General features: G+C 60.5%; 1 protein-coding gene across 1 annotated transcript; it reads left to right on the forward strand.

The window, feature by feature from the left end:
* Positions 1 to 501: 501 nt before the first annotated feature.
* On the forward strand, positions 502 to 11632 carry PLIN4 (perilipin 4; the record flags this gene model as incomplete). The annotated part of the gene is made up of 7 exons (XM_079917603.1): positions 502 to 552; positions 1082 to 1229; positions 2029 to 2090; positions 4430 to 8378; positions 8491 to 8678; positions 10776 to 10853; positions 10925 to 11632. The coding sequence occupies 7 exons, from the start codon at positions 502 to 504 to the stop codon at positions 11255 to 11257; spliced, it is 4809 nt and encodes a 1602-aa protein (XP_079773729.1). The 3' UTR covers positions 11258 to 11632.
* Between the last annotated feature and the right edge of the window lie 194 nt (positions 11633 to 11826).

Consider the following 11826-nt stretch of genomic DNA (forward strand, 5'->3'; position numbering starts at 1 on the left):
AAGGATGGTAACTGGCCAAGGTGGCCCAACAGAGCGACTTGAACCATGCCCATCACACAGATGGAAATCAGAGGCCGAGAGTGTGCAGGCTGTGCCTTGAGGGTACAGGACGGCCCGTGAATCACTCAGCCTGGTGGGGGTGGGGGCCACGGGCAGAGGCTGCCCAGTGCTGAGAGCAGGGGAAAGGTGCTGGGCCCGGGGCCCACGCTGGAGCGGGCAGGCACGTGACTATCCAGGGCCCTCCCTTGGCCCACTGGCCGCCTGCCTCTGCCGGCCAGGCCGGCACCACCCCAGACCCTATAAGGCCTGGGAGCTGAGAGCAGGGCTGTGCTGCCTGTCACTCCAGGGGACCCTCACACGGTCCAGGTGAGCAATGCCAGGGTGAGGCTGGCCTCCGGGCGGGTATCGGGGGACTGCTCAGGGTTATGGGTGTGGGGCAGGAGGCCCGGGACCCGCCATTCATGCCCCCTCTCTGCCCTTCCAGCTGCTTAGAGGATTACCATGTCTGCTCAAGATGAAGGAGGCCGGAATCCCCCCAAACCCAAGGGCAAGGTGAGGGCAGGTGTGGGAGGGAAAGATCACAACTGGGGCCTGGAGAGACCCCAGAACCTTGGGAAGGTGACCTCCACAGTCCTAGGGTGTGGAGGGGCTTCCCGGGGGTGTGGGGGGGGGTTCCCGGGGGTGTGTGGGGGAGGGAGGGCTCTGAAGGCCACAGTGCCAATCTTCCCTCCGGTCCCAAGCTGGAGGGTGGGGGGTGGGAGGATGCACTCAAGCCTCAGTTCTTTCCTTGCTGTGTTACCCTGTGCCAGCCTCGGCCCCTCTCTGAGCCTCAGTTTCCTCAGCTGAGAAATGTGGGCCACGGAAGGAAAAAGAGAGACCCAGAGGATGAACTTTCTCTCTGTCCATAGGAGGCAGGCTGAACCTGCCCATTGCTCAGGCGAGGAGACTGAGGCTCAGAGTGGCTGAGGTCATCCAGGAGCAAGGCCTGAGGCGGTTTGGGAACCCAGGGCTCTCTGATGCTCCCCTCACCCCACCGCCACCACGGCCTGGCTCTGCTCATGCTGCCCCCCACCCCATGTAGACCCTGGGCAGCTTCTTTGGGTCCCTGCCTGGCTTCAGTTCTGCCCAGAACCCGGTGGCCCACGCCCACAGCTCAGCGAGAGAGGCCCGGCCAGTCGCCCATCCCACAGGTGCTCCAGCCGCCGAGACTGCCCAGCCCCAGGCTGAGGGTGAGTGGACAGCTCCATGGAGGTGGGAGCTCTGGAGATGGACCCCTGCAGGGACTTCTGCCCATCTTGGGGGTGCTTCATAGGTGCCTGCGTCACCTCAACAGACCCCACGCAGCTGGCGTGCTCATTTAGCGCCAGATGGGGACCTGAGGCATAAATATAAGTGGCCCAAGGGGGCACAGCAAGCAATGCCCCCCACATTCTCAACCCCCCCCGTCCACCTTCCATCACCCCGTTTCTGACGCCCTGTGGACCAGGGGCTGGGCATTCTGCATGTCTAAGCTCATCAAAGATTTTGATCCTGGTTCCAGAGAGGGGCAGCAGCTTCCCTGGCGTCACACAGCCTGCTCAGCTGGGGTGCTCGGGGCAGCCCTAGCCCCAAGTCCTGAAGGGGGGCTGGTGCAGGGGAGCTCAGGCTAGGGCGGCCACTCTGGGCCCGGAGCCGGAGGCAGCTGACTTCTGCTCCACATACCCAGGCCCGGCAGGCGGCTGCCAGCTGTGGTGGAGTGGGGCAGGGCGGGGCCCCGAGTCCTCTCCCTGCATCACCCTGGGTGGGCGTCCAGCACCCAGGACCCAGGCAGAGAAAACTCTAGAGAACCCCTGCTCCAGGAGACCGCTCCTGGGGGTTGAGGGAGCCAGACCCATGGCCGTGGATGTCACCTTCTGCCGTCCCTGGCAGGGCAGCTGGGACATTCCTGACCTTTTGGGCTGTGCCCACTGATTGTGCAATGGGCTTCAGGGTGGCTGATGCCAGTGCGTGTCCCTCCCTGGGTTGCCTGATTGGCTCTTGTCCCCACAGTGGCCACCGACCCGGAGCAGACGACCAGGGACGTTGAGAAGACGCTGCCGCTTTCAGACAGGGTGAGAGGGGCTGGCAGAACCTGGTCTGGTCTGACGGCCTCCGCCTCCCCTTGGGTACCTCCTCCTGGGATGTTTCAGTTCCTGCCGTCTGGGGGTTGTCATAGGCCAAGGAGCAGGCAGACACCCCAGTGGGATTCCAGGCCAGTCTTCCCCTCTGAGCCTCTGTTTCCACATCTGTGAAATGGGTGCAGTACTGCCTTACTGCCTGGCACCATGAGGCTCCATCCGGTCTACAGACACCCCCCACCCCCACTCCAGTTCTGTGCCTAGCACATTACGACCCAAACAGTGGTAACTCACTCACCCTGTGTCAGGCTCTGGGCTCAGTGTTTACATGTGCTGCTTAATAGTTAAGCCTCCCAACTGTCCTGCGAGGAAGGGAGCAATAGAACCCCACACAAAAGCTGAAGCACAGAGAAGCCAAGCCACCTACCGAAGGTCACACAGCAAGACATTGTAGCATGGGATTTGAACCTTGGGCAGTCAGAGGCTGAACAGTGGCCAACGATGCATCCACCTTCGGTCCTGGATGACCGGGGACCGCCCATATAACCACGTCCCCAGGGCCAGGGCAAGCGGAGTGGCTGATGTAAGACTGCTGAGGGCCATAGCAGGGTGACAGAGCCCTGATACAACCCTTCCGCCCAGCACACACCCCACACTGGAGTCTTCCTCGACTCCGCTCTGCCCTCAGCTCAGCCAGATCTGAGCATCTCGGAGGGCAAAGAACCACCGGGCTCACCCTGTGGCCCAAATTAAAATGGACCCCAGCAGCTGAGGGCCCCCCCTCCCCACTTTTTCACTCCTCCCCCTCCACCCCTCTTCAATTGCATTAATGGAGCACCTGTTCCCTGCAAAGTGCTTCAGGCACCTTGACTCAGTTTTCCCTACCGATCTTTGAAGGAGGTGCTGTTTTTATTGTTTTTGTTTGTTTGTTTAAATGGCTGGGAGGGGATTCTTTATTTATTTATTTATTTTTGGCTGCGTTGGGTCTTCGTTGCTGTGCCTGGGCTTTCTCTAGTTGTGGAGAGCGGGAGCTACCCTTCGTGGCGGTGCGTGGGCTTCTCATTTTGGTGGCTTCTCTTGTGGAGCACGGGCTCTAGGCACGCGGGCTTCAGTAGGTGTGGCTCGCAGGCGCTAGAGTGTAGGCTCAGTAGTTGTGGCGCATAGGCTTAGTTGCTCCGTGGCATGTGGGATCTTCCCGCACCAGGGCTCGAACCCATGTTCCCTGCATTGGCAGACGGATTCTTAACCACTGCACCACCAGGGAAGTCCAGGAGGCGCTGTTTTAATTGCCACTCTTCAAATGAGGCTCAGAGAGGGGATGTGGCTTGCCTGAGGTAACACAGCAAGTGTGGGGAAGAGCTGAACCCAAGTCTCTGTGGGCAAGATGCCCACTTGAGATGATGCTGGGCAGGAGGCAGGTGGTGAGAATAACATTTCAGGGCTGCTCAACTTCAGTCGTCTTGCCCACTCAGGGCCGGGTCATCCTGTGTGGGGCCGTCCTGGGCACTGGGGGTTGTTGAGCAGCATCCCTCACCCCACCCACTCACTCAATGCCAGGAGCACCCTCTTCCCTGAAGTTGTGATTGTCACAGATGTCCCCAGACATCGCCCAGTGTCCCCTGGAGGGGGGGGGGCAGGATCACCCTGGGTCACCCCTAACCCTGGGTTACCCCTAACCCTGGGTTAAGAACCCCTGAATTGGAAATAGGAAACTGCTGGTTGAACCTGGGTGGTGGCAACCCTGAGGCCATCACAGCCCTTCAGCAGTCTGGATGAAGGAGAGGAAACTGCCCTGATTTTTGACCTACCAAGTTATCGACAGTTTCCTATGGCTCAAACCCAATACTTGGCCCTGTACTTTTCCAGTTATTACTTTTCTAAACATACATACCCAGATCCCCTTCTCTGACTTGAATACATGCATGCTAACAGGCATTTGGCCTCCTCAGATTTCTCCCCGTGATGGGGAAACCTGTCTCAAAATTGCCATAGAGATTAGGCAAGATGAAGAAAACATGGAATCCAGTGGCTTACTGAGCACAAGGCTAAGGGATATTGAGCAAGGAGGGTCCCAGAGGTGCTAGGGGAGAGCTGTCAGCAGTGGGGGATCTACTGTGTCAGGGGAACCACGTGGCGCTGTGACAGAGCTCAGCAGGCGGTATCCTGGAAGCCAGGGAGGGAGGTATGTCGGGGTGGGAGGTGAGCAGGCTGGGCCTCTGGGAGGAAGGTCCCACTCCCCAGGGCATGTTAGGGATGAGGTGGAGATCTGGGGAAGGGTGCGGAGTGAGGTGTCTAGCACTCTCTGCTTGATCACGAATGTCCTTCCTCATCAGGTCATCTCCAGGACAAACGACCTAGTGTGGTCCAAGATGACCAGGACCAAGGATGCGTTCTCGTGTGGGATGGCCAACATCGTGGACACAGCTAAAGGCGTGGTCCAAGGAGGGCTGGGCATGACCCAGTCCACACTCACAGGCACCAAGGATGCAGTGTCCACTGGACTCACTGGGGCAGTGAACATGGCCAAGGGCACCGTCCAGATGGGCATGGACACCACCAAGACTGTCCTGACAGGCACCAAAGATGCAGTGTCCAGTGGGCTCACTGGAGCAATGGGTGTGGCCAAAGGAACCGTCCAGATGGGTGTGGACACCACCAGGACCGTCCTCACAGGCACGAAAGATGCAGTGTCCAGTGGGCTCACTGGGTCAGTGAACATGGCCAAGGGCACCGTCCAAACTGGCATGGACACCACCAAGACCGTCCTGACAGGCACCAAAGATGCAGTGTCCACTGGGCTCACTGGAGCAATGGGCGTGGCCAAAGGAACCGTCCAGATGGGCGTGGACACCACCAAGACCGTCCTGACAGGCACCAAAGATGCAGTGTCCACTGGGCTCACTGGGGCAGTGAACATGGCCAAGGGCACCGTCCAAACTGGCATGGACACCACCAAGACCGTCCTGACAGGCACCAAAGATGCAATGTCCACTGGGCTCACTGGGGCAATGGGCGTGGCCAAAGGAACCGTCCAGATGGGCGTGGACACCACCAAGACCGTCCTGACAGGTACCAAAGATGCAGTGTCTACTGGGCTCACTGGAGCAGTGAACATGGCCAAGGGCACTGTCCAGACCGGCATGGACACCACCAAGACCGTCCTAACAGGCACCAAAGATGCAGTGTCCACTGGGCTCACTGGAGCAATGGGTGTGGCCAAGGGAGCCGTCCAGACGGGCGTGGACACCACCAAGACTGTCCTCACAGGCACCAAAGATGCAATGTCCGCTGGCCTCACTGGGGCAGTGAACATGGCCAAGGGCACTGTCCAAACTGGCATGGATACCACCAAGACCGTCCTGACAGGCACCAAAGATACAGTGTCCACTGGGCTCACTGGGGCAGTGAACATGGCCAAGGGCACCGTCCAAACTGGCATGGACACCACCAAGACTGTCCTGATAGGCTCCAAAGATGCAATGTCCGCTGGCCTCACTGGAGCAATGGGCGTGGCCAAGGGGGCCGTCCAGACGGGCATGGACACCACCAAGACCGTCCTGACAGGCACCAAAGATGCAGTGTCCACTGGGCTCACTGGGGCAGTGAACATGGCCAAGGGCACCGTCCAGACGGGTGTGGACACCACCAAGACTGTCCTCACAGGCACCAAAGATGCAATGTCCGCTGGACTCCATGGGGCAATGGGTGTGGCCAAAGGAACCGTCCAGATGAGCGTGGACACCACCAAGACCATCCTGACAGGCACCAAAGATGCAGTGTCCACTGGGCTCACTGGGGCAGTGAACATGGCCAAGGGCACCGTCCAAACTGGCATGGACACCACCAAGACCGTCCTCACAGGGACCAAAGATGCAATGTCCGCTGGACTCACTGGAGCAATGGGTGTGGCCAAAGGAACCGTCCAGATAGGCGTGGACACCACCAAGACCGTCCTGACAGGCACCAAAGATGCAGTGTCCACTGGGCTCACTGGGGCAGTGAACATGGCCAAGGGCACCGTTCAGACGGGCGTGGACACCACCAAGACCGTCCTCACAGGCACCAAAGATGCAATGTCCGCTGGACTCACTGGGGCAATGGGCGTGGCCAAAGGAACCGTCCAGATGGGCGTGGACACCACCAAGACCGTCCTAACAGGCACCAAAGATGCAGTGTCCAGTGGGCTCACTGGGGCAGTGAACATGGCCAAGGGCACCGTCCAAACTGGCATGGACACCACCAAGACCGTCCTCACAGGGACCAAAGATGCAATGTCCGCTGGCCTCACTGGAGCAATGGGTGTGGCCAAAGGATCTGTCCAGATGGGCGTGGACACCACCAAGACCGTCCTGACAGGCACCAAAGATGCAATGTCCGCTGGACTCACTGGAGCCATGGGTGTGGCCAAAGGAACCGTCCAGATGGGCGTGGACACCACCAAGACTGTCCTGACAGGCACCAAAGATGCAATGTCCGCTGGACTCACTGGAGCAATGGGTGTGGCCAAAGGAACCGTCCAGATGGGCGTGGACACCACCAAGACTGTCCTGACAGGCACCAAAGATGCAATGTCCGCTGGACTCACTGGAGCAATGGGTGTGGCCAAAGGAACCGTCCAGATGGGCGTGGACACCACCAAGACTGTCCTGACAGGCACCAAAGATGCAATGTCCGCTGGACTCACTGGAGCAATGGGTGTGGCCAAAGGAACCGTCCAGACTGGCGTCGACACCACCAAGACTGTCCTGACAGGCACCAAAGATGCAATGTCCGCTGGACTCCATGGGGCAATGGGTGTGGCCAAAGGAACCGTCCAGATGGGCGTGGACACCACCAAGACTGTCCTGACAGGCACCAAAGATGCAATGTCCGCTGGACTCCATGGGGCAATGGGTGTGGCCAAAGGAACTGTCCAAACTAGCATGGACACCACCAAGACCGTCCTCACAGGGACCAAAGATGCAATGTCCGCTGGCCTCACTGGAGCAATGGGTGTGGCCAAAGGAACTGTCCAGATGGGCGTGGACACCACCAAGACTGTCCTGACAGGTACCAAAGATGCAATGTCCACTGGCCTCACTGGCGCAATGGGCGTGGCCAAAGGAACCGTCCAGACCGGCGTCGACACCACCAAGACTGTCCTGACAGGCACCAAAGATGCAGTGTCCACTGGGCTCACTGGGGCAGTGAACATGGCCAAGGGCACCGTCCAGATGGGCATGGACACCACCAAGACCGTCCTGACAGGCACCAAAAATGCAATGTCCACTGGCCTCACTGGTGCAATGGGCGTGGCCAAAGGAACCGTCCAGACCGGTGTCGACACCACCAAGACTGTCCTGACAGGCACCAAAGATGCAATGTCCGCTGGCCTCACTGGAGCAATGGGCATGGCTAAGGGGGCCGTCCAGACGGGCATGGACACCACCAAGACTGTCCTCACAGGCACCAAAGATGCAGTGTCCACTGGGCTCACTGGGGCAGTGAACATGGCCAAGGGCACCGTCCAAACTGGCATGGACACCACCAAGACCGTCCTGACAGGCACCAAAGATGCAGTGTCCGCTGGCCTCACTGGAGCAATGGGCGTGGCCAAGGGGGCCGTCCAGACTGGCGTGGACACCACCAATACCGTCCTGACAGGCACCAAAGCTGCAGTGTCCACAGGGCTCACTGGGGCAGTGAATGTGGCTACAGGGGCTTTGCAAACTGGGCTGAATACAACCACAAATGTTTCAGCTGGCACAAGGAACACCATCTCCAGTGGCATGGCTGGTGCCGTGAACGTGGCCAATGCTGCTGCCCAGTGGGGTCTGGACACCTCGAAGGCTGTCCTCACCGGCACCAAAGACGCCGTGTCCACTGGGCTCACCAGGGTAGGGAACGTGGCCCGAGGAGGTGTGCAGACTGGTCTCGGAACCATCCAGAACTGGTTACCTGTTTCCCAGGATGCTGCCTCTGGTGGACTCGCCACTTCCGGAGCCCCAGATGAAGGAGAACAAACCATCCTGAACCCTCATGAGGCTCAGTCCTGTGGGGTCTCCAGGCCCCCGGACACTCTGTGTGCACGCCTGGACCTTGCTGGGAAAGCCACCACTAATACCAAGGGCCTCGTGTCAGCTGAGGTGACTTTCACCCCAGAGGCCGCCCTGGGCAAGAAGGATGATGTAGGGCCTGGGGCCACCACTTGCAGCCAGGAAGGAGCCCGGGGCTTTGCAACACTCCGGCACACACTGGAGGAGCTGGGGGAGATCTTCCAGCCCATGAGCGCCGAGGAGCAAGGTGAGAACAAGACAGGCTGGTCCCAGCTCCCAGGGGCCCGGTCGTCTGTACAACGCATGCCCCTGATGCCCGAGGGGCCTCTCGGGTTGAGCGACCCTGTCTTCCCTTTCAGCTCAGCTGGCTGCCTCCCAGCCCCGGCTGAGGGAGGCCATGGCCGACCAAAGCAGCTACTTCGTGCGTCTGGGCGACTTGGACCCCAGCTTCCGCCAGCGGGCTTTCGAGCACGCCTTGAGCCACCTGCAGCAAGGCCAGTTCCAGGCCCTGGACGTGCTGGCCCAGCTCGAGGACGCCTTCTGGCTGGTAAGAGCCCTCCCTTCCACCAGTGCCTTCCTCAGCCACACGTGGGGGACTCGACAGACACACACTGAGCACCTAGTAGACAATGGCCGTCGGCCACTCAGTCATGGGTCTGCTCTCAAGGAGCTTGTATTCCAGGGAGGAAGATGGACACAAGACCCAATACTTGCCACCAACGGGGTTGCAGAGAGGGAAACAAGACAGTCGTGCAGAGAGGGGCAGGGCAGGAGCGTGTCTGTTTGAGCCAAGTCGTGTGGAAAGTGGGGACCGCAAGGACAGACAGTGGCCTGAGAACAAGCTAGGTGTGTTCCAAGGAGCAGAAGGGCGGCCGGCGGCAGGGGAGGGCAAAGTGAAGGCGCTGACAGGGTAGGGGGAACCGATGCGATCTGGGTGGGGTTCAGTGATGCAAGGAAGGGCCCAGCGGAAGGTGACTTGAACACCACCGTGGGGACAGGCACGGAGCCAGCGGGGTCATGCCCTCTCGCCAGCCCCACTCACCCCTCCGCCCCAGGCTTTCTCCCCCTGCAGCACCACTGACACCCACGCTGGCTCCTTGCGGGTGCTGGGGCTGACCTGCCTGCGGTAGGAAGTTTAGTGGCCTCCCATCTGTGGCTGATGCAGACGGTGATGGACTCCCAGGTCTGAGCACCTCTAGGTTCTCAAGGTCACGGGTCGTCAGTGTCGAACAGCCCCATCTACACAGGTGGCGAGGAACCCAGACATGCTGCCTGAGTGGGGATCCCTGGGATGCGCGCAGGCATCTGTTTTCCGTCAGTGCCCCAGGGGTCTGTGGTGAGCCGCGATTTGAGGACCACTGCTCCAAGCCAGAGGGTCTCAACGGAGCAGTCGTGCCCCCAGGGGACACTGGGCCATGCCTGGGGATGTCTGTGGTGGTCCCCCAGCGGGGGGGGGGCCTCCTGGCATTGAGTGGGTGGGAGCAGGGAGGCTGCTCCACACCCCACAGCGCCCAGGACTGGGGGCTGAGGGTTGGCCTGATGCAACAGAGGTTTTATTTAAGGGGATTCCTCTGGCTACTGTGGGGAGGACAGGCCACCAGGGTCAAGGGCCAGAGCCACGAAATGAGTGAGGTTTCTGCAAAAATCCTGGCAAATGCTGAGGGGGACCTTGGGAGTAGCATCGGCAGTGGCAAGAGGCAGTTGGGTTCTGGATGTGTTTCCAAAGCAGACCTACCAGCTTAGGTGTGAGACGTGAGAGAGAGAAAAGACCCTATGAGGCCTCGGGGACTTTTAGCAGGGGACACCTAGAAACGCCCGGGGTGGGTGGGTGGTGAACATTAAGGCTTGGTCTTGGACAGGGTAACCTGGAGATGACTAGTAGGCCCCCCGATGGAGTCGCCGGGGTTAAGAGCTGGGAGGGTGATGGAAAGTTGGAGTCAACATTTGGTCCACTTGCTGAGCTCTCAGGAGGATAAAGGAAGATTAGTCAATGTGGGTGGGGGGCTCCTATGTGCTAGGGACCCAAAAAGCAAGGAGAAAAAGGTCCTGACAGAGCTCCCACCCAAGGCTGGGAAATAAACAACAAAGAAACTCACGGTAACTCGACAGTGATAGGCCTCTGAGGAGAGACGGAGATCTGGCAGGGAGGGCCTGGGGGGTCCACCGTACTGGGCCAGAGGAAGCATGTTTCAGGCTGAGTGGGCAGCACGTGCAAAGGCCCTGAGGCAACAACATGCTTGACGTGCTCGAGGGACAAAAGGAAGCCAGCGTGGCCTGAGCAGGGAGCACAGCGGGATGTCAGCAGGAGGTGAGGTTGCAGGTGTCCTGAGCAGGCCACACAGGCCATGGTGAGGAACTGGATTCGGTCCAAAGGCCACTCACTGGGAGATGTGGGAGGATTTTGAGCTGGGGTGCGACATGGTGCCCTTGCTGTTCTGCTGAGCTCCCTGACAACCTGATGAGGAATTTGGATTATTGCCTCTTTACGTGAACCATCCTGGTGCAGCTGGCCCTAAACCTTTCCACCACACCACAGGAAAGGTAGACACGAAGCTCCAGGCCAGGCCTGGGAATGCCGCCCCCGGGGGAGTATCGGGGAGGTCCCTGCCAAGAAGGCCTCATGTCTCTGCTGGGCTCTTTCCAGATTGAGAAGGCCCAGCAGGCTCCAGACCGGCAGCCGTGGCCGGACCAGGACCTGAGCAGCCAAGCCGGCGCCCAAGAGGTGCGTACCAGGGGGCCGGCGCTCCTGCCCCTCCCCTCCAGCCCCGCTCACCTCCCTCCTTCCGCCCACAGGTGCCAGCCGCCGGGGCTCTGTCCAGGGTCTGCAGCCTTGCCCAGCAGCTCCATGTGGCCTACAGCAGCCTGGCCTCCGGCCTCCAGGGCCTCCCCGCCGAGCTCCGGTGGCAGCTCAGGCAGGCGCGGCACAGCCTCTGCGAGCTCCACAGCGTTGTCTCCTCCGCCGCCTCCGTGGCGGAGCTGCCAGCCGAGCGCCTGGCCCAGAGCCGCCAGGGCGTACGCCAGGCGTGGCAGGGGCTGGAGCAGCTGCTGGAGACCGTGCAGCACAGCCCTCCACTCAGCTGGCTGGTGGGGCCCTTCACCCTGCACCCCAGTGGGCAGCAGCTGTAGGCGCCCCTCCCCCACCCACCCGAAACCAGCCCCAACCCCCGGAAGCTCCGGGCCCTGCCGGCTGGCACCCCACCTTTCTCCCTGAGCACGGCTGGCCCTTCTCCTGGCCGAGGAGCCCAGGGCAGCTAAGACCCTCGATGCCGGCGGGGGGGCCCAGGCTTCACCTGAAGATCTCAAGCAAGCGCTTCATTTAGGAACAAGAAGGGGAGTTGTGCCTGTCATGAAGGTTCTCCACTCAGCACCCCCAGTAGGGCCCTTTCATCTTTTATCTCTGGCGGGGGGGGGGGTCTTCCACCCCAGCCTGGGCCCTCTAGCTATACCAGCTTGGCAGGCGGCCCTGCTCCTCCATCCTGGGCTCCAGGCAGCTCCGTCCTCGCTCTGAAAGCCCACGCCCCTCAGCAAACAGCGCATGCCCGAAGGTAGCAGAACGCCACCATCATCCTGAGGCAGGTAGGCCCCCACCGCCTCTGCCGACCCCCGGCCTGGCCCAGGGGCTTCATGAAGGCAAAGCCGCAGCAGCCACTGACAGCTGAGGACCGGACTGTCCGGGCGGGGTGGGGTGAGTACAC

The sequence above is a fragment of the Stenella coeruleoalba genome (genome assembly GCF_951394435.1).
Source record: "Stenella coeruleoalba genome assembly, chromosome: 3".
NCBI lineage: Eukaryota > Metazoa > Chordata > Mammalia > Artiodactyla > Delphinidae > Stenella > Stenella coeruleoalba.